The sequence below is a fragment of the Phoca vitulina genome, unplaced genomic scaffold, assembly GCF_004348235.1.
Source record: "Phoca vitulina isolate PV1807 unplaced genomic scaffold, GSC_HSeal_1.0 scaffold40, whole genome shotgun sequence".
NCBI lineage: Eukaryota > Metazoa > Chordata > Mammalia > Carnivora > Phocidae > Phoca > Phoca vitulina.
Window position 1 is genome coordinate 12,535,187 of NW_022589743.1, and position 23,085 is coordinate 12,558,271.

Consider the following 23,085-nt stretch of genomic DNA (forward strand, 5'->3'; position numbering starts at 1 on the left):
TTACTTTGGAATACAGTGGCCAAGAAAATTAGAGCCAATGACTTCATCACTCCTCTTTTCCTTTTCATCTTGTTAAATTCTCCACTAACTGATATTACTCTGGGAGTTGTTTTTCATGTCATCCATAAATGTTTTCTGTGTTGTTTTAGGGAACTCAAAGTAATTTAGTTTCACATTGTTTTTGCATTACAAGTGTAGCTAATGTTTAAAATGAATGAAATATTATAGTCTTAGCAGTAGATGTACAACCTACAAAAAACCTTTGTGAGCTGATTTTGGCAGTATTTTCTCAGCACTTCTGCCAGAAACAAAAGACCCCACACGTCTTAATATCAGCCTTTCATTTTAAATGCTTCACCTGTGTTTAAAACTTGCTAGTTGCAACCTTTTAAAGCATTCCTTGTATCTAGATATATTTTCACGATGAAAATTATTATTTGATGTTTGAGTTATGCTTCTTTCCTATTTCTGACTTCTAATCCTATCCACAGACCTATATAGTTTATTTTAACAGTTTCATTCTTAAAAATAAATCTTAACTTAGTTGCATGCTATTAAAATTGATATTACAACTCTCACTGCAAAATAAGCTCCATTGGATGTCAAGAATATGTGCTAGATTCCTGTTAGAGGAGATTTCAGTCCTTTAAATAAGCTAGGAATACTTTGGATTTATCCCCACGCCTAGGAATCTGACTGACATTGTTTCGTAACAAATTTCCAAAAAAAATTTTTTAAAGACTTTATTTACTTTCAGAGAGGAGAGAGTGCGTGAATTTAAAGTAGCTGTGCAGTTGGGTGGTTTATCTCCAGTTACGTTCACCTGGTCAGACAGACCATAAGGATGCAGGTTGTTCCAGGGACATTCCAGTTTTGCAAAGTGTATATGTGATTGAGGAAGATGGGGACAAAGGAAATGAGGGTGTTTTCAAGGGAGTTTTAAAAGACAAGGAATAGGGGCGCCTGGGTGGCTCAGTCGTTAAGCGTCTGCCTTCGGCTCAGGTCATGATCTCAGGGTCCTGGGATTGAGCCCCGCATCAGGCTCCCTGCTCGGCGGGAAGCCTGCTTCTCCCTCTCCCACTCCCCTTGCTTGTGTTCCCTCTCTCGCTGTGTCTCTCTCTGTCAAATAAATAAATAAAATCTTAAAAAAAAAAAAAAGACAAGGAATAGTATAAAATATTTTCAAAAATGGTTAAAATGCAAAAAAGTTTTGATGCTTTTATAAGCTTAACTATTTAGAACACAAGTGATTCTTTGCATGTTTGGCTTTATATTTATAGTTCTTTTGGGAATGGCAAAAGTTTTTCAAAACTGTGAACTTATTTTGTTTGTAAGAAGTAGACTGATTAAAAGAAAATAACTTAGTTCCCTTGGTTATTTCTTACAAAACAAAATTCCAGACTATTTTGTTTTCCAGAGAATTTTTTGAGTAGGAAATGTCAGTAAGCTGTTTTCTTTTTTAACATATTGTGTAAGAACACATTGTTTGCTCAGATGAAAATTCCTGTTGCAATATCTTTAAAAACATCTTCAAACAATTGCATAATACCATTGTTATAAGTAAGGACTCAAATGGGCTCAAGTTGTTTTGGATAAAAATTATTATCTTTTTTTTTTTTTTTAAGATTTTATTTATTTGACAGAAGCAGAGAGAGGGGCAGGCAGAGGGAGAGGGAGAAGCAGGTTCCCTGCTGAGCAAGGAACGTGATGTGGGACTTGATCCCAGGACCCTGGGATCATGACCTGAGCCAAAGGCAGACAACCGACTGAGCCACTCAAGCACCCAAAAGTTTTTATCTCTTAAAGATGATACTACAGAAAAGAGTAAGCCTGGGGAAATGAGGTCAATTATCACAGTGTTTTGCAGAGGGACAAGTTTTAGAATTTTTTCTTCATAACACACATGCCCCTTTGTGACTTGTTCATCTTTTTGCCACAAATTAATTACATTTTATTTATTGTGATATAGGTGAATAGGCTGTTCATCTCTGAAAAAAAATTGCCTATAGAATTTGGCTTAATATGAATGTACCAGTTTTAAGTTTTTACAGAACTTAAATATGGCTTCTAGTTAAATGATTAGAAGATAGAAAATCCTACACTCCTTTATTATATGGTCCACTTCAATATCCTCAGTTAATTTTATTAAGAAAGCCCAGAAAGCATGATTTGTGGAGTACATTTACATCTTATGAACCTATTTTGATGCTCTGGTTTTAGAGATTTTCACAAAAAACTTCATTTATCTTTTTTTGTAATTGCTTGGACTGTATCTTTTGAAAACATCTTCACATAAGTATGACTTAAGTTTGCAGAATCAAATTTCCAGCTTTTATGAACTCTTCTGAATGTACTGTACTCTGAGCTCCCATACTTGCTCCTGTACTTTCTTCCTCATCATTACAGCTAGTATATATATTGAGTTCATATGAAAGGTGAGATAATATGTTAGTATTTTATTTTATTTTTTAAGATTTATTTATTTATTTATTTATTTATTTGACAGAGAGAGAGACAGCAAGAGAGGGAACACAAGCAGGAGGAGTGGGAGAGGGAGAAGCAGGCTTCCCGCTCAGCAGGGAGCCCGATGCGGGGCTTGATCCCAGGACGCTGAGATCATGACCCGAGCCGAAGGCAGACGCTTAACCGACTGAGCCACACAGGCATCCCTATTAGTATTTTATATACATTACCTTGTTTGATCTTCATAGCAACCCTTTGATATGTGTCATGTTATCTCTATTTTACAGGTTAAAGAAACTGATGTTTAGAGAGATTTAGAAATTTGTCCAAGCTCATAGAAGTTTGAGTTTGAATCCAGTTCTGTTAGACTCCAAAACCTGTTTTCTTCCCACTAAGTTAGATACTGTATATCTATTTCATTTTAAGTGAAGTCCTGTGCTCATCTGGCTTCCCTGTCAGAAGAAAGAACCCTTTGGAGGACAAGGAGCTTGTGTTATTCATATTTATGTCTTCAGAGCCTGGTACAGACTCCAGAATTTTTTAAATAAGCACTGAATGAAAGACACTAACATCATTGAAATGGTGGCAGTGAGGCATGTACCAATGAAGTAGTTTCTCTAGTGTAGGCAGTTTACCGCTTCATATACCTCCTGCCCTTTTGATGTGGTTATACACATGCATGTCCAAACACACACATGTACACGCACTCTTTCATCCTTACCAATCCTGTGACAGTGATAATTTGTTCTCATTTTGTAGATCAGAAAATCAAGATCTGGGGGTGCCTGGCTGGCTCAGTTGGTAGAGCATGTGACTCTTAGATCTTGGGGTTGTGAGTATGAGCCCCATGTTGGGTGTAGAGATTACTTAAAAATAAAATCTAAAAAGACAGTAACAAGCAAACAAAAGAAAAGATCTAGAAAAAAAAAGATTTGCTCAAGATCACACCACTAGTTAGTGACAAATCTGGGATGCAAATCAAGATTTTCAAACTTTAAATCTTAATAATCATCTACTCCAGGCTATCCATCTGTGCTAATGGAAACCTATACTTTATTTCTTGATATGTTTATTTGCTTATTGAGAAATGATGGCAAGAAAACAAAGGTGTCCACAAATGAATTGTGTCTAAAGAAGACACCTTCTGTTGAAGTGATGAATGTATGCTCTTTGCTCAGTCTTTTTACATGTAGTCTTTCACTTATTTTCCTTTACAAAGCATATATTTTGTAAGTGGTAATTACAGTTAAAATTTTAGTTAAGGAATAAAATAGTTCCAACTAACGAACTATAGGAACACTAAATCCATGACCATCTCATATTGTGATCAGCTGAATATAGGTCTAGCAGGATTCCTGGCACATTCAGAGTGTATTAAGAGTGCATTGCAGACTTGATCAAAGTACTATGCTTTTTCTTTTCTTTCTTTTTTTTTTTTAAGATTTATTTATTTGAGGGGCACCTAGGTGGCTCAGACGTTAAGCGTCTGCCTTCGGCTTAGGTCATGATCCCAGGATCCTGGGATCGAGCCCCGCATCGGGCTCCCTGCTCCTTGGGAAGCCTGCTTCTCCCTCTCCCACCCCCCCTGCTTGTGTTCCCTCTTTCGCTGTGTCTCTCTTTGTCAAATAAATAAATAAAATCTTAAAAAAAAAAAGATTTATTTGAGAGGGAGAGAATGAGTGAGCACGGGGGGGGAGGGCAGAGGGAGAGAGAGAATCAGCTCAGTCCTAGCACCCTGAGATCATGACCTGAGCCAAAATCAGGAGGCAGCCAGGCACCCTGAAGTACTGTGCTTCTTGAGTAGAAAGATTTGCTTTACTAACACCTGAAAGAATTATAACAGTTATAGGCAATCTGGTGTTTTTGTGTAGAATAATTATGTCAGCACAATTTATATGTTGTAATACAGGGATTTAAAAGTAAAAATTTATACCTATACATGTAATATGAAGCATGATATAAAGAGTACATTTAACATATCTTAGACATTTATAATTTTTATTTTTTTAGGCCCATATTTTTTTTTTCAGTAGAATTTTTTCCTAAATAAAATTGGTTTTTGATCTGTATCAACATTTTTGACATGTTTGGTAGTATAATCCATTTTTTTCTAATAATGCTAAAAGAATGGTGAAAGACTGGTAAAATTTGAGTAGTGTGTATAATATTAAATTATGACTCAGAAAGACTTCAGGGGCGCCTGGGTGGCTCAGTCAGTTAAGCATCCGACTTTTGATTTTGTCTCAGGTCATGATCTCAAGGGTTGTGAGATCGAGTTCCATATTGGGCTCCATGCTGGGCGTGGAGCCTGCTTAAGATTCTCTCTCTCAGGGCACCTGGGTGGCTTAGTCGGTTAAGCATCTGCCTTCAGCTCAGGTCATGGTCCCGGGGTCCTGGGATTAAGTCCCACATTGGGCTCCTTGCTCAGCGGGGAGCCTGCTTCTCCCTCTGCCTGCCACTCCCCCTGCTTGTGTTCTCTCTCTCTCTCTCTGACAAATAAAAAAATCTTTAAAAAAAAATAGATTCTCTCTCTCCCTCTGCCTTTCCCCCCCGCCCCAAAAAAACTTAAGATATTATAGCTTATCAATATTTGAAGGTGCTAGTATTTTATATCCTTCTGCAGTGGACAAATTGCCTCCAAATTTTAATCTGGAAGATCACTAGAATGACTGAAAAAGGTTTACAACTACATGGCTTTTATATTTTTACTACTTCTATTAGAGTTTCTATACAAATTATTCATATCTTGATTATAAAAGAGAAGATGAAAGTGTAAACACATTATTCAGATAGCATGCAGAATATTACTACCATGTTGTTTCTCAGTTCTATTCAGCCATAAATGCAAAGCAGAATATGTAACATGTCTTTGGATTTTATTTTGCTTTATTAGCTCCTCAAGAGTTATTGATCTATGAAATGGCAGAGAATGGAAAAAATTGTGACCAGAGACGTGTAGCAATGAACAAGGAACAATATAATGGAAACTTCACAGGTAAATTATGGTGGCTTGGAGGGAGAAGATGTGCAGGTTTAAATGATATCCTTTTCATTGCGGTAAAATAGAAATATATCTAATATTTACTGTCTTTTGTTAATATAATAAGAAAATAAGATTCTTGTGTATCTTATATAAGATTACAGAAGTCCCCCCTGCCCCTTGTCTGCATTTTCTTTTTCCACGGTTTCAGTTACCTGTGGCCAGCTGCAGTCCAGGAACAGAATGATCTATTTTTCAGAAGGTCAGTAATAGCCTAATGCCAGGTCACAATGCCCACATCATTCACTTCACTTCATCTCATTACATAGGCATTTTATCATATCATGTAATCTCAAGAAGGACAGTGCAGTAAGACACTTTGAGAGTTACATTCACATAACTTACAGTATATTTTTATAATTGTTTTATTATTAATTGCCACTGGCAATCTTGCTGTCTAATTTATAAATTGAACTTTATCACAGCTATATAGATACAGGAAAAAACATATTATATATAGGATTCAGTACTGTCTGCGGCTTCAGGCATCCACTGGTGGTCTTGGAACATGTCCCCTACAGATAAGGGGGGACTACTGTAATTATCTTTTGTTTACTCCTCATAGTAAATGAAATTATGGGCCAGCGCCTGTTGGTGAATTTTGGTAGTGATAGCAGAAGCAGCCGAGTCACAGTCACATCAGCAGTGTTCTAGGTACAAGATTATTATTTGTTAATCTTACGGTGTGGTAAGTATTTATTTGGTATTGTTTGGTGCTCAGTTTTATCATGCTATTTTGTAACTTTAGAAGTAAATTATAAAGTTACTTACTACACTAGTCCTAAATACACAAATATCAAAAAAAAATGTGATCATTGTGGGTTTATTTAAAATTTTTCATTTGCGACAAATTTATATTTTCACCGAATTTGGAATTTGTGGTAAATTTCAGTATATTTAACTCTTATTCATACATTTACCACAAAAAAAAAAAAAGCCCTGAAAATTACAGCTTTTATTTACATAGATGGTTCAAGTAGGAACTTTCCTTAATGTGTTTAAAGGACAATGAAAGATTTTCCACTTCTGTTAATTGTAATGGTTTTCTTTTTGACTTCTAAATTGTTTGGCATCTCAAACATATTGCAAATAATACTCTAGCATGGTGATATCATAGACATTCTCTTATATTGGAAGAAGTGCAAGCTATCTGAAATAGTAGTTTCTCTTTGTCTTGATCGCTACATTGCCTTGCAGAACACATTTTGCAGCACTTACCTGACTTTTGGTTACTCTGATTATTGATAAATTTTATATCATTTCACCAAGAGTTTCAGGATTCAGAGATAGGCATGCATATGTCATGTAGTCTCTTCATATTAGGAGCTTTTGCATGTTATTTTTTTCTTTCCTTTCTTTCAAAAAGCATGTACATTTATGTATTCTTCCCCTGCTGCCCACCCCCTTGGAATTTAAAATTAATGTTAGTATGACACATTTACTCTCCTGTACTGTGGTTTTTGGGTTTTTTTTTTTTTTTTTTTGGCTTAATATTTCCTAGTGATTGTGCTGTAATTGTACATGAAGAACTTCTTCATTATGGCTGCTTAGTATCCCATTGTATGAGTATACCATACTTTAATCACTCCTCTGTCTTCTGCTGTTAACATTTAAGTTGTTTATAATCTTTTGCTTAGACAAGTAACATTGTGTTGAATAAACTTGTACAAGAGACATTTCACCTCATACCTAATCATTCTTAGAAATGGGATTATTGGGTTATAGGGTATATGCATTTGTAATTTTGATAATGACCTTAATTGTACACTTACACACTTATTAAGTGTCACTCTTCTGAAAGCTTTACATACATTAACTCATTTAATCTTTGCAGTGACCCTAAAAAAGTAAGTACTATTTTCATCTTCATTTTGGAGAAGGGAAAACTGAGACAGAGAAAGGTTAACTAACTTGCCCAAGGTCACATGACTTGTAGCCAGGATTTGGAACCAAACAGTTTGCCTTCCTATTTTGAACTGTAAACCACTTTGTTCTGTGATATGATACTAATTGCCCTTCATAGAAGGTGGGCTAACTTAGTATCCCAGTAGCATACAAGAAAGGAAACTTGTGTCCTGACAGTAAAGTAATTGCAAAAATAGTTCTCAGAGTAGAGCAGAATCACCTAGCCTGTCTAAGACTTATCATGTGAACACATTTCTTGTTTTTTGAGGTTAATATGCAAGTATCCTTCAAATATGGGATGGAAAAGTAGATAAATTTTGAAAGTGATTGGAAAAAGTGGACATTCTGTTTAAATTTCTGCGCTAATGTTTTTCAGACCCCTCTTCAATGAATGAAAAGAAGAGGAGGGATCGGGAAGAAAGGCAGAATATTGTCCTGTGGAGACAGCCACTCATTACCTTGCAGTATTTTTCTCTGGAAATCCTAGTAATCTTGAAGGAATGGACCTCAAAGTAAAGAGTCTTCCATTACCTTATTTACTAATTTTAGAAATCTTTAACATTCTCCTACTCTACCAACTGCTCTTTCAAAATGAATTAATTAAACATGTTTATTTTCCTTTCTGTAGTTTGGAGAAAAATAGATTAGGGGAACATATTGCTATTTGCTAACTGGATTATTACAGTTGACCCCTGTCTCACATTGAATCTTTTATGCAAAGGAGAACATAGGAGATGAGATTTTTTTTTTTTTTCTGGCTTTACCTCTAAGGGAAATTGGGCCTGTGTACATTAGATACTGATTCTTCAGTAGGACAGGGTTCAGAATACGTGGCACTTTTACTGATAATTCGAGCCAATGAGAAAGGACTCTGCCATGGAAATGTGTTCTATCTTTAAGTTTAGTACTTATAAGCCCTGTTTCAGATACCATAAAGAGCAAGTTGAACTTTTGCATGCCTTATCATTTTGGGCTTGCCTTTCTAAGTTATTATCTTTAATAATAGCATACGTTTTTATTGTACTTACAGTTTATAAAACATTTTGTAACATTTTTCAGTTCATTTGATCCTTAAAGCAACTCTTTGAAACTAGTAAAACAAATATATGATTATAGTTGACCCTTGAACAACATGGGGATTGGGGGTGCCAACCCCCACACAGTTGAAAAATCTGTGTATAACTTTTGACTCCTCAAAAATGTAACTACTAATGGCCTACTTTTGACCAGAAGCTTTGTGTATATATTATGTACTATATTCTTATAATATAGTAAGCTAGGGAGAAGAAAATATTAAGAAAATCATAAGGAAGAGAAAATACATTTATAGTACTATACTGTAAAAAAATCCACATTTAGTCCTGCGCAGTTCTGACCCATGTTGTGGTCAACTGTATTATGATTTTCAAAAGAAGAAACAGAATCAGATTGGTTAAGTGTCTCACTCTAAGTCAATACTTAGGGACTCTGACCCAGGTCCTCTAACTTGAAGGCCAGTGCTTTTTTCATTATATTATAATGCCTCTCCCAGTGAGAAGTTGGGATGTAAACAAAATCAGTCTTTTGGGTAAGAGAAAGGCTACAGTAGGGTTTATGATAAGAAATTGGATGTTCTATACCCATGTATCTTCTCTTGACCTCCTTCTATACGCCAAGAGACCATCGTGTTTAAGAACAGAAGAGTTCAGCCCAAAAGAACTGATTCTATAGCTATGCTAAATAACCTAAATGCTTCAACAAGAACTTGTTTTGGGAGTGATAAATCCTGTGAGGTATTTCATTTATTTTTGTTTTTAAATTGTTTTTAAGATTATGGCATCGTCAAAGCATTGTGGTGTCTTTTTTACTGCTGCTTGCTGTACTTATAGCTACGTATTACGTTGAAGGAGCACATCAACAGGTAAGAGGTTCAGCAGCTTTTCTGTTCTTGTACCTCGTACCTCCCAAACAGTTTCAAAATGGAACTATTGTGGGTTTGATAAAATTTCTACCCTCCACATTTTTAGACTTGGTTTTGTTTTTTAACTTTATCTCATAACTGATATCTTACTGTCTTTCTTTTAAGACCAAATATTAAAAATATTCTTGTGGCAATTCATGGCTGCTGAGCATTTATATTTGGCATATATCATTTTTATTTTCAAGGATTCAAATGTAACTTTCCTGATGGTGTTTAGTCAGAATAGCATGAATCCTTTAATCAGCACCAAAGTCTTCATATTTTCTATAACACTCTCCTGTGATCCATCCAAACAGATAATATTCATCCTAGATTGAAGGTTAGGTTTTATATGTATAAAAAGGGAGAAGTTCATTTGCCGGTAGTCTATAAGTACAACATAACTGAAAGGAAATAGGACATTTTGTTAATAACTTTTGTTAAAATAGTAAAACATTAATGTATTCTAATAGGAAATGGTTCTAAAAGTGGTATTGTTTTATTTTTTAAAGCAGTTAACCTCTAGTCGCCGAGTTTTTATAGTTTTAAATGCATTTCTTTTAAATATTTTGAAGAAATCTGTGTGTGTCATTAAGAGTTTGTAAGGAACTGGTTTGATGAATTTACTTGCCAGTGTGAGCCTAGAATCTAGTGTCTGGAATGCCTCCAACAAGTCCATACCTCAGTGGACTTCATTCAGCTTGCTCTTGTTTAAAAAGCGTTTTGGTCTTAAACATACAAAAATAATTTTATTCCATTTTTTACTTGAATAAACAAAAATATATTCCATTCACAAATATATAAATAACTGCCCCACTCTCACCACTATTTATTACAATGCTTTCTTAGAGTCTTTGTAACTTTCAGATATCTTTAAAACTTTTATTCTCATAGGTATCTTATTAGTAATTTGCGTTTTTTCCTATAAATGTCATTTGCAATAGTAGGACTTTAAAGGTCTAAACACAACAGCTTTATTACAATTAGATTAATTTTTTGCCTCTCTGCCATCACATATAAAAAGAATTAGGTCTCTTGAAAGGGTTTTTACTCTTAATGCTTTCTTCCTACTAGAAACTTATTTTAGTTGGTTTGTTTTATTTTGATTGTAGGTGATAAATAACATTTTTGTTAAACCAATCTGTTGGGTTTTTTTTTTCACTGTATCCTTTTTGTTTTTCAGTATGTGCAACGTATAGAGAAACAATTTCTTTTGTATGCCTACTGGATAGGCTTAGGAATTTTGTCTTCTGTTGGGCTTGGAACAGGGCTGCACACCTTCCTCCTTTATCTGGTAAGAATAACAATAAGCAAGATTGAAAGAGATGTTTTAATTGGTACTTTTACTTCAGAAGTTAAAATTCTAAGATTTTTATTTACTTACCTTTGCATTTTAGAAGCATTCTCATCCTCAAATCAGTGTTTTAAGTTTGATTTAGAATTCTGTTTTGTTTTTCCTTTTGGGTTGAGGATTTAAAAAGAGAAGAGGGAAAAACCTTTGGGCAGATGAGATTGTTTACTTAAATTAATTCAGCCAGGAAATGTTTTTTATCCTTCCAGATTTTGGAATAATGGTTCTTTTGCTTATGCAATTGTTGTTTTAATAGTTGAAGTTCTTTAAATGTACAAAATTCCATGTAAGGCTTAGAGTTAATTTGAACAGTTTACGTTCTCTGTTAATCAGCAAATGAGAATTGGTGTCTTCCCTCGTGTCCTCGAATACCACGTATACACACCGGGATAGTCATTTTGGTGTTCTTACTGATTGTGATTAATGAAGTATTATGCATGTAGAATTAAAAGCTTTCTTAAGTCCTTTTAAATCAAAATATAAAATTTACCACTCCTAAAAATACTATTTTACTTACGAAATTAGAGAGATAAAAGGTAGGTTTTCCAAATGTACTGAAATTATAGCAGAGCTAGGGCCAGGGGGTGACGAGCAAGACATCTAGGGCACAGAATTTAAATGGCACTTTCAGGGTCATGTAAATATGGGCTTGATGAGTGAGTGTTTCATTAAATTTTGTGCCCTGGATGCCTCTCTTATTTCACTCTATTCCTGTTCCTGAGGAATTGAAAACAATTCCATATTTGAAATAGCTTGATCTTGACTGGGGAAAGACAGGTGAAAAGTTGTCACATTGGTACTGATTGCCGAATAAAGTTCAACACGGCAAACACTTCTGATCTTGATGCTTCAATGAAGTCATTTCTGAAGCAGGGAAGATAAGTATTAATGGATGATTGTTCAGAAGGCTGCTGAATTAATGGCCTGAAGAATAATTTGAGAATTGATCTGTAATTCATAACTTCTCCAAGTTTATAGACTTTAAAATCTCAAATTTTAGAATTCTGTTTGTGATTGGTTGCTGATTTTATCCCAAATAGGGACATAAATCTCAGAGAACTAATCCATATTAGTTTTTCTTTAATAATTACAGTTTTAGGAGTATAATGCTATATTAGAGGTTGAGGGAGAAGGGAAAAGAAAGAATTACAGGTTACCTTCTGTTCTTTTCTAGACCTTTCCTCTGAGATTCCTTGGGAAAACCAGATTAAGGAATTCATTTGTAGCATTTGATTAATTTAGAAGTATCTAAAAAGCAACTCAGGTAGCAGATTCTGCCAAATCTTAAAAGGGATTCTAAAGAAACTTAGAAATTGCAGAATAAGTTAAAGAAATTTGAAACAAGGGTTTTATGTTTCCTGTTTCTTTTCATATCCATGAGAAACCTTTATAAAATGACATTTATAAAATGTCTTGATGTGAAACATTATTATTTTAGTTCCATTGATCCATGTATCCAGTAAAGAATTTAGAAACATACAAATAATCATTTATTATAAAATTCATTTGAGTGAAAAGTTAAGTCTTTGCTTCCATAAATTAAGTAGTTCTGCTGGGGGATCAGAGTGCAGATTTAATGGAGTGTGGTTAGGCTTTTCATAAGTGTAGAAGGAATTCTTCAAGAGCTATTTGAAGGAACGTATTATACTCTCATTAAAAGTCAGTACTGTATATGTTATACTAGTTTAGCAAGTGTAAAGATTTAACCAAGGAACATCTGAAATTGTGTTGCGTTATACATAAGAGCCATATAAAAGTTTTCTGATGGGGCACCTGGGTATGGCTCCACACTGGGCATGGAGCCTGCTAAAGTTTCTTTGTCCCTCTCCCCCTGCCCCTTCCTCCTTATGCACTCTCTCATAAATAAATAAATAAATCTGAACAAATAAGTAAAAATTTTGTGGCATTATCACTGCTAATAATAACCTGGGGTCCAGAGTGGATCAGGCCACAAAGTAAATTTGATTTTTGTTTGTGAGTATTTAGAATTATTTCATTAAAAAAAATTTTTTTTTAAGATTTTATTTATTTATTTTATTTCATTTATTTATTTGAGAGGGAGAAACAGCACAAGCCAGGAGGAGAGGGAGAAACATGCTCCCCGCTGAGCAGGGATCCCAACATGGGGCTCTATCCCAGGACCCTGGGATCATGACCTGAGCCAAAGGCAGACTCTTAACCGACTTGGCCACCCAGGTGCCCCTAGAATTATTTTAAATGTGCTAAAATTAAGTACAAGTAAAACAACCAGATTTGCATTTTGAATACATGATACTGGCTGTAGTGTGGTAGATAGATTGAAAGTGGGAGAGAAAGAAGATGGGCAGTTACAATAATCCTTCTGAGAGACAGAGGCTTCCTTAGAGGTAGCAGGAAGTATGGAGAGGAGGGGAGATTACGAAAAAGGACTTGCAGAAAGAAGGCAAGCAGAATGATGCCAAAAGATGGCATAAATTTTTTAATATTTCAGAAGAGTGGTTGGAGTGGTATTAGCATTGGGATGAAACAGGACAAATCTTAGAGAAATGTGATTAGTACAATTATAAAGATGTTGTGACTTAGTTACGTGGGGAGGAGCCAAAGATAACTAACTGTTGGTTTTTGACTTGAGTGAGTAGATGTTGATACCATTAACTGAATGGAAAACAGTGTTGTGTTCACTTGTGTATTCAGTATGTATTATAAGTATCTAAAAAGAGAAATTTAAGAGGTTGCTATAGGGGCGCCTGGGTGGCTCAGTCGTTAAGCGTCTGCCTTCAGCTCGGGTCATGATCCCAGGGTCCTGGGATGGAGCCCCACATCAGGCTCCCTGCTCTGCAGGAAGCCTGCTTCTCCCTCTCCCACTCCCCCTGCTTGTGTTCCCTCTCTCGCTGTGTCTCTCTCTGTCAAATAAATAAAATCTTTAAAAAAAAAAAAATAAAATGAAATAAAATAAAAGGTTGCTATAATTATATTGCAAGGTAGGTGAGATCTTCACCTGATCCAAATGGGTTGCTGGTGTCAGTGATTGGACAGAAAAAAAGGGAAATTTGCAAAGGACTAAGAACTCCCCTTCCTTCCTTCCTTCCTTCCTCCCTTCCTTCCTTCCCTCTCTTCCCTTCCCTTCCCTTCCCTTCCTTCCTTCCCTTCCTTCTGAGTAGCTGGCTGGCTTGCTTTGCTTGCGTTCTTGCTTTATTTTTGGACCAGTTTTAGGGTTGCAGAGAGGATAAAGTTTCCATGTACCATTTTATACACATACACACACACACACAGCTGCCCGTTTTGTTTTGTTTTTTAAATGAGGTATAATTGACATGAAATATATTAGTTTTAGATGTACAACATGATGATAGTTTCACTGTTAGTAACATCTTACTTTGGTATGGTACATTTGTTACAATTGAGGAGGCAATATTGATACATTATTAACTAAAGCCAATTGTTTACATTAGCATTCATTTTTTGTTTTACAGTTCTGTGGGTTTGACAAATACATAATGTGATGTATCCTCCATTATAGTATCATATGGAATAGTTTCACTACCCTAAAAATTGCCTGTGTTCCACCTATTTATTCCTACCTTCCACTTCTCCTCCGCCCACAAACCCTTAGTAAGCACTGATCCTTTTATTGTCTCTGTAAGTTTTGGCTTTTCCAAAATGTCATATAGTTGGATTTACACATTATATGTCTTTTTCTGCCTGGCGTCTTTCACTTAACAGTATGCATTTAAAATTACTCCCTGCTCAGCAGGGACTTGCTTCTTCCTCTGCCCCTCCCTACCGCACTCTCTCTCTCTCAAATAAATAAAAATCTTAAAAAAAAAAAAAAGAAAGAAAGAAAGAAAGAAATTCCTCCATGTCTTTTTATGACTTGCTTCCTCATTTCTTCTTTTTCTTTTTTTTTAAAGATTCTATTTATTTATTTGACAGAGAGAGAGAGAGAGAGAGCACAAGCAGGGGGAGCAGCAGGCGGAGGGAGAGGGAGAAGCAGACTCCCTGCCAAGCAGGGAGCCTGACACGGGGCTCGACCCCAGGACCCTGGGATCATGACCTGAGCTGAAGGCAGACGCTTAACAACTGAGCCACCCAGGTGCCCCACCTCATTTCTTTTTAATGCTGAATAATACTCCATTTTCTGGATGTACCCCAGAGTTTGTTTATTCATTCACTTATTGAAGGACATCACAGTTATTTCCATATTATGGCAATCATGAATAAAGCTGCTATGAACATTCATATGCAAAGTTTTTGTGTGTATATGAGTTTTCAACTCATTTGGGTAATTACCTAGGGGCATGATTCATGGATTGTGTATATTAATTACTGGTATATAGGAAAGCAGTTGACTTGTGTATTAACTTTGTGTCCTGCAACCTTGCTGTAACAATGTTTCAGGACTTATTTATTCTTTAGGATTTTCTACATTGATAATCATCTCATTTGCAAATAAAGACAGTTTTATTTCTTAATCTGTATACCCTTTCATTTTCTTTTCTTACTGCATTAGCTAGGTCTTGCAGTATGATACTGAATAGGAGTGATGGGGGAACATCATGCCTTGTTACCAATCTTAGTGGGAAAGCCTCTAGTTTCTCATCATTAAATATCATGTTAGCTGTAGGTTTTTTGCAAATCTACTTGATTGAGTTGATAAAGCTCACCTCTATTCCTAGTTTGCTCAGAGTTTTATCATGCATCAGTGTTGTCGAAAGAACACTTTTTTAGGGGCACCTGGGTGGCTCAGTGGGTTAAGTATCTGCCTTTGGCTCAGGTCATGATCCCAGAGTCTGGGGATTGAGCCCTGCATCAGGCTCCACTCCTCTGTGGAGAGCCTGCTTCTGCCTCTCCCTCTGCCACTCCCCTGCTTGTGTGCGCTCGTGCTTGTGCTCTCTCTCTCTCCCCATCAAATAAATAAATAAACACTTTTTTAGACAATAATGATCAGAAATGGGTGAAAGACCAATCTAGCAAACAAATTCAATATGTAAAGGTTTTGTTAAAAAGAAATAGAAAGACTCAGTATATGACATTTCCATTTGACCAGATTATCTTTAGCTTTTAGACCTTTTCATTTAGACATAGGCTTTCCTTCCAGGATTCCTTAAGTGTAACAGGGCATATGAAGAAAAATGAGCATCTACAAAAAATAATTTTCAGGGAAGTTGAGCAAAAGGAAAATACAAGATGTCACCGGTCTTTATTTTTCAATTGCCTGGTTGAGATGGACGTCAGTCAGATTGCAAGAAGTTAACACCACTGTTACTACTACTATTAATACAATAGCAAACTTTATCATCGTCCTTGTCTAGTAATACTAACTGAAGTCGATTCTATTCTTTTTTAATTCTTATTTGGTATTTATTTTTATGGTATACATACCTTTGGGGAGATTTTGCATTCCATCGTATTTAACTCCAGCCATAGATTTGCTTTGACCAATGAAATGTGAGCATAAGTGATAACAATTGCTTCCTGGCAGAAGCTGCAGGGTTTGTCATACTCTTTCACCTACCCATTGTATGAAGATGGAGCGTGAGACTCTATAATGAGCAGATTCCCTTTACCATCCTGTGATGGGTATGTATAGTAAGGGAGAAATAAACTTTGTTAATTTACTTAATTTGGGTTGTTTGTTATTATAGCTTATCCTGAATGATAGACTAACAATTACTGAATGTTTACTATATGCCAGGCTGTGTGCTCAACACTTTACGTGAATTATCTTATGTAGTACTCCCAAGAGGAGGGTAGTCAATAACCAATAGGGTATCAGATGTGGAGGAAAAAAATTACTCAATAAGTATAGACTATCCACTTGTAAACTTTGTAGTTATAGAACAGATAAAATAGCGAGGAAACCAGAAGCAAAAGCAGAATCAAATAAAGGTTTAAAAATTTGCTCTGTGGTATTTAAGAAGCTATTCTAAATAATTTGTTTATGTTTTTAAAACTTAACATTTTCTTGGTGATAGATCAACAGAGTTTATCCAACAGAGTTTATCCTTATCCTTATAGATCACCACTCCTCATTCCTTGTATCTGTGAAGTGTGATTGTGTTTGGAAAGTCCTAATTACACCTCCTTTCATTTATGAGCCTTTATTCTCACATAGGGATGTGATACTAACATTCTCATGTCATATATTTTTGTGCTAATGAAACTGACACATTTTCTATATACATATATAACTCCTCAATCAAGAAAACAAGTGACCATGTGAGGAGAGTAGTCTGGTCAGAAATTTAACTATCCTTTTGATAATAATTTGTAGTAAAATAGGTGAAAAAGAAACCAAATTTAGCAAAAGGAAAAGATTTAATTCCTTTTTTTTTTTTAAGATTTTTAATTAATTTATTTATTTGACAGAGAGAGAGCAGGGAGGGAGAGCAGGAACACAAGCAGGGGGAGAGGAAGAGGGAAAAGCAGGCTTCCTGCTGAGCAGGGAGCCCGATGTGGGGCTCAATCCCAGGACCCTGGGATCATGACCTGAGCTGAAGGCAGACGCTTAACGACTGAGCCACCCAGGCGCCCCATAATTCATATTTCATCATAGTACTCTTTACTAGAAATTGTGGCTTAAAAATGAAATAGGGAAAAAACAACAAAAAAAATGAAATAGGGAAATTTTTCCTATTTAAAATAAGCAGAATTTCCCAATTAGGTTCTTCTCAGTATGAAAGTTACCTCTTTTAAAAGTTTCATTTAGGTAATTATAACTCATTGTACAACTAAATGGTGATCTCGGAATGTTATTATATTTCCTACAATATTAGATACCTGTATATCTGCCTTTAAAATGGAAAGATTATCTTGGCGTCTGGTTGGCTCAGTCAGTAGAGCATATGACTCTTGATCTCAGGGTTGTCAGTTCGAGCCCCACATTGGGTGTGGAACCTACTTAAAAAAATAATAAATAAAATTGAAAAATTGTCTTGGTTTTTAAGTTTGGTAATCAATAATTTCATTTCTGTTTTAGGTATAATTGAAGTTATAAATTAATTCAGATGCCCTGAAGTTTCTTATTACTTCTTTAAACATCAGAAGTAAAAGGAGTTGTTTGATCCACATTAAATTTAATGAAAATCAATAGAGAAAAATGGCTAATTTGGGCTACCATTAAATTTTGTAAATTGATTTGAAAACAGTGGAAATCTAGTAGTTTTCAGAGAACAGATATGTAGCCACAAAGGAAAAGTTAGACACTGTTTACGCAGGATTACTGATTACTAACCAGAGAGTAAAGGAAGGGAAGGGAATGGATTTCTTTTCTCAAGGGTCAAGGGACCTTTAGGTTAGTTGGTTTATTCCATTAATTGTAATAGTCAACAAATGGACTTCAGGAGGTCTGTTAGTGCCCTGAAATTATACATGTTGTTATATGTCTTTGCAAATGTGCATCTTTCTGGCAAAAGGGACCTATAAAATTATAGTCACCAAAGACTAAGCCATAACAGGTTAAGAACCACTCTTCTAGAACTTTTTTCAAGTTCTTCTAGAACTTTTTTAAGTATGTCTATATTTGGCTGCCACTAGGTGGCATTGCTAATACAATCAACGTACGGTACTGTATTTGCAAATTCTATTCTAGATAAATATGAAACCCTCAAAAAGTTCTACTTAGATTAAAGACGTATTCTATTATTTATCTGTATTTACACCTACATAATACTAGTTAATGGAAAATAAGTTTTCCTAATAGTTTTCCATATTCATTAATTAGTTTAACAGTTCTTAGCTTTTCTTTCTGTTGTAACATAAATATTTACAGGTAGGACATACTTCCTTGGCATGGCCAGTTTCAGATATAATGCTGTAATTCCATTCTTTTCTTTATTATTCAGGAATATGCAAGTGATTAAAGGTGATTTTGTTATGGGACTAAAATCTTTCATTCCTATCATGGAAGGTGATAAGGCATATTAAGTGTCAAATAGCTGGGTTTGAATGCTTGATCAAATATTACTAGCTGTGATATTTGGCAAGTTTCTTAACTTTTAAACCTTAGTTTATTCAACTGAAAATGGGCATGATAATAATAGTACCTACTGCATAAGCCTGTTTTGAGAATTAAATGAAATACACATGAACACTTTTCAGTTCAGTGGCTAGTATGAGGTCCTCAAGAAATGATAGCTACTATTATCATTATTCTTACTCTGATTTTATTTAAAGAGCAATCATTTCATTTTACATATTTTAGCTATTATTCTTAAACAATTATTTTTTTTTTTAAAGATTTTATTTATTTATTTGACAGAGAGAGAGACAGCAAGAGAGGGAACACAAGCAGGGGGTGTGGGAGAGGGAGAAGCAGGCTTCCACTGAGCAGGGAGCCCGATGCGGGGCTCGATCCCAGGACCCTGGGATCATGACCTGAGCCGAAGGCAGACACTTAACGACTGAGCCACCCAGGCACCTCTATTCTTAAACAATTATAAGCAACATTTCCCACAATTGATTTATAATGCAACAGTGTGTCAGCATAGTTGAAAACCACTGATCATTATTCCATTTCCAGTGATGATAGGTTAGGCAGTTTGGATCAATTCTCTCATGAAAGAATCTTTAAAAGGTTAATAAAATTTAAAAACATCTGTTTAAAGGTATCATAGAAATTAAAAAACAAAAAGCAAAGAATTACAAGGCCAACCTTAGTGTTAAAGAGGAAGCCTTGAGAGGTGATACTGGACAATGATATGCCTTGATAAACCTGCAGGCTTTGCATTGGAACCCTAAGAGGCCATACTTTAAAGGTAAGGATGGATTCGATATAAATTAGCCCTTATAGGGACTAAAGCTCAGGCTTAACTCTTAAGTCTGAAGGAAAAGAAAATCATCCTAGGCTTCACCTTAACTATATTTTTTTCATATATAAATCCAGCACTCAGTCAAAAGTAACCAGATATCTGAGGAGACCAGATAGTTGATCAATCCAAAGAAATAATAGGAACAGATCCACAGGGGATTCATTTAATGAAGTTATTATACATGTATTTTAATCTAAAAGCAGTGTGTTCAAGGTAATAAAAAACAAGTTTGAATATTTTGGTAGAGAATTGGAGACTATAAAAGAAAGCCAAATGGAAATTCTAGAATTGAAAAAAAACATAATAACTGACATTAAGAACTCTATTATTGGACTTTCAGTAGACATAGCTAAAACAGGACTAATAAACTGCCAAAAAGGCCAGAGAAAAATGTCCAGAATAAAAAGAAATGGAGAAAAAAAGCATGGTATTGTCAAAGAAACTCCAGTAAGACTGATTTCTTGCTGTCATTGATTTTGTTGAGAAGTCAACAGCTGACAGTGGAATGGTATCTTTTTTTAATTTTGAAAGATGCATTTTTTAAAAAAGATTTTTAATTTATTCATTAGAGAGAGAGCGAGCAAGTGAGTGAGAGCATGAGCCAGGGGGTAGGGCCAGAAGGATAGGGAGGAGTAGACTCCCTGCTGAGCAGGGACGCCCGATGCGGGGCTCAATCCCAGGACACCAAAATCATGACCTGAGCCAAACGCAGCCACTTAACCGACTGAACCCCCCCCAGCCACCCCAAAAATTTATTTTTTATTTGAGAAAGAAAGAGCACAAGAGCAGGAAAGGCAGAGGGAGAGAGAATCCCAAGCAGACTCTGCACTGAGCCCAACTCTGGGCTCAATCTCATGACCTGGATATCACAACCTGAGCCAAAACCAAGAGTCGGAGGCCCAACCAGCTGCGCCACCCAGGCATCCCTGGAATGGTATCTTTAAAGGGCTAAAAGAAAATAGTTAACAACAGAGGATTCTATACTCAAAGTAACCTGTGAACTGTAAAGTAAAGATACTAGCAAACATTCTCTAAAGGAAATACTAAAAGGTGTTCTTTGAATCAAAGGAAAGTGATTCTGATTGAAGCCCAGTGATTCTGTATTGAAACCCTGTATTGAAAAGGGTAAATATATGGATAAATTTAAATTAAGATGGATGGTAATGATAATGTCTTGAGAGATTAAAATATATAAAGAGAATTAAAATACATCATCTACAAATCAGATTGTAGTAATTGAAATTACTGAAGATTATTCTAAGGTATTTGCATTGCCCTGTTAAAGGCAAGATATTAATTTACATAACATGTAATAAACAAGGACTTATACTGTTTAGAGTAAGCACTACATGGGGCGCCTGGGTGGCTCAGTCGTTAAGCATCTGCCTTTGGCTCGGGTCATGATCCCAGAGTCCTGGGATCGAGCCCCACATCAGGCTCCCTGCTCAGTGGGAAGCCTGCTTCTCCCTCTCCCACTCCCCCTGCTTATGTTCCCTCTCTTGCTGTCTCTCTCTCTGTCAAATAAATAAATAAAATCTTTAAAAAAAGAAAAAGAGTAAGCACTACAAAAATACGTAACTATCAAACTAATAGGGGCAGGTAAAAATTGTAGTTTTTAAAATTTATTTTTATTTGTTTATTTTATTTATTTTTTTGAGAGAAAGAATATGAATGGGCGGTGGGGAGGGGCAGTGGGAGAGGGAGAGAATCTTAAGCAGGCTCTCCACCCAGCATGGAGCCCAACACAGGGCTCGATCTCACAACCCTGAGATCATGACACTTGCCGAAATCGGAAGTCCGAGGCTTAACTGACTGAGCCACCCAGGCACCCCAAAAATTGAGTAATTTTTAAAAAACCAAGCCAAGGGCACCTGGGTGGCTCAGTCAGCTAAGCATCTAACTCTTGATCTCAGTTCAGGTCTTAATCTCAGGGTCGTCAGTTCAAGCCCTGCATTGGACTCCATGCTGTGCATGGAGCCTACTTAAAAAGAAAAAAACAAACAAACAAAAAACCAAGCCAAAAGAAGGCAAGGAAGGACAAAATGAACATAAAACAGGCAGGATGAATAGTAACCATTGCTGGTAGATTTAAATCCAAATATATCAATAATTATATAAATATAAGTGGAATAGATATTTCTTCCTGTTGTACAAATAAATGTAAAAAAATATTTAACGGAGGCACCTGAGTGACTCATTTGGTTAAGTGTCTGCCTTCGGTTCAGGTCACAATCCCAGGGTCCTGGGATCAAGCCCCACGTCTGGCTCCCTGCTCAGTGGGGAGTCTACTTCTCCCTCTCCCTCTGACTCTCTCTGCAGCTTGTGCTCTCTCTCACCCATTCTGTCTGTTTCTCTCTCAAATAAATAAATAAATAAAATATTTTAAAAAAATATTTAACTTTGCTGTATACAAACTACATACATAAAATACGAATACATAGAAATTAATAGTAAAAGGATGGAAAAAGATGAGCCCATTCAATGTCAACCAAGAAGAACCTTACGTAGCTATATTGAAATCAAAGTAAGAGTATGAGACAAGAAGTGTTAATAGAATGCATTCATTCTTTTTTTAAATTTTGTTTTAAGTAGGCTTCACACCCAGTATGGAGCCCAATGTGGGGCTCGAACTCACAACCCTGAGATCAAGACCTGAGCTGATATCAAGAATCAGATGCTTGGGGCACCTGAGTGACTCAGTTAAGTGTCTGAGACTTGATCTCAGGGTTGTGGATGGAGCCCTGCATCAGGCTCTGTGCTGGGTGTGGAACCTGCTTGAGATTCTCTCTCTCTCCCTTTCCTTCTGACCCCCACGCTCGGTCAGTCACTCTCTTAAAAAAAAAAAAAAAAAGTCGGATGCTTAACAGACTGAGCCACTCAGGCACCCCTAGAATGCATCCACTTTTTTTTTTTTTTAAAGATTTTATTTATTTGTTAGAGAGCACATGAGCTGGGGTAGGGGGAGGGCAGAGGGAGAGGGAGAAGCAGATTCCCTGCTGAGCAGGGAGCCTGATGGAAGGCTCGATCCTAGGACCCTGGGATCATGACCTGAGCTGAAGGCAGACACCTGACCATCTGAGCCACCCAGGTGCCCCAGAATGCATCCATTCTTAATAATAAAAGATTCAATTCACCAGGAAGATGTAACAGTTATAAATCTGTATTTGTTTAATAATATATACTCAACATATAAAAAAATTTGGGGTACCTCTCTGGCTCAGTCTGTAGAGCATGCGACTCTTGATCTCAGGGTCATGAGTTTAAGTCCCCCATTGGGCATAGAGCTTACTTTAAAAAATAAAAATAAATAAAAAGCAAAATTTGGCAGAACTACAGAGAGGCGATAACTTCCACAAATCTGGAAAATTAATAGGGGAGTGTAGTATAATTGTTGGATGCGAGGTCAACATATATATAACAATTGTATTTCTATATACTACAGTAAACATTTAGAGTGAAATTTTTCAGAAGGTATCATTTATAATAGCATTTTTTTAAAAAGCAAAAATCTAAGAATAAATTAATAAAAGATGTGGTTGGCCTCTATATAAATTGTAAAATATTATTGGAAGTAGAAAGATACAGATAAAAGAAGGAG

General features: G+C 35.9%; 1 protein-coding gene across 4 annotated transcripts in view; it reads left to right on the forward strand.

Annotated features, from left to right (window-relative positions):
- VMP1 (vacuole membrane protein 1) overlaps window positions 1–23,085 on the forward strand; it is a 135,434-nt gene that overhangs the window by 16,070 nt on the left and 96,279 nt on the right. For 3 of the 4 annotated variants that reach the window (XM_032428399.1, XM_032428402.1, XM_032428400.1), the window contains exons 2-6: window positions 5,357–5,458; window positions 5,655–5,705; window positions 7,785–7,920; window positions 9,218–9,308; window positions 10,531–10,641. In XM_032428399.1, coding sequence (XP_032284290.1) covers window positions 5,383–5,458; window positions 5,655–5,705; window positions 7,785–7,920; window positions 9,218–9,308; window positions 10,531–10,641 — 465 coding nt within the window. In that variant the 5' untranslated portion in view covers window positions 5,357–5,382. The remainder of the gene's footprint in view (window positions 1–5,356; window positions 5,459–5,654; window positions 5,706–7,784; window positions 7,921–9,217; window positions 9,309–10,530; window positions 10,642–23,085) is intronic. The other variant, XM_032428401.1, reaches the window with a different exon arrangement.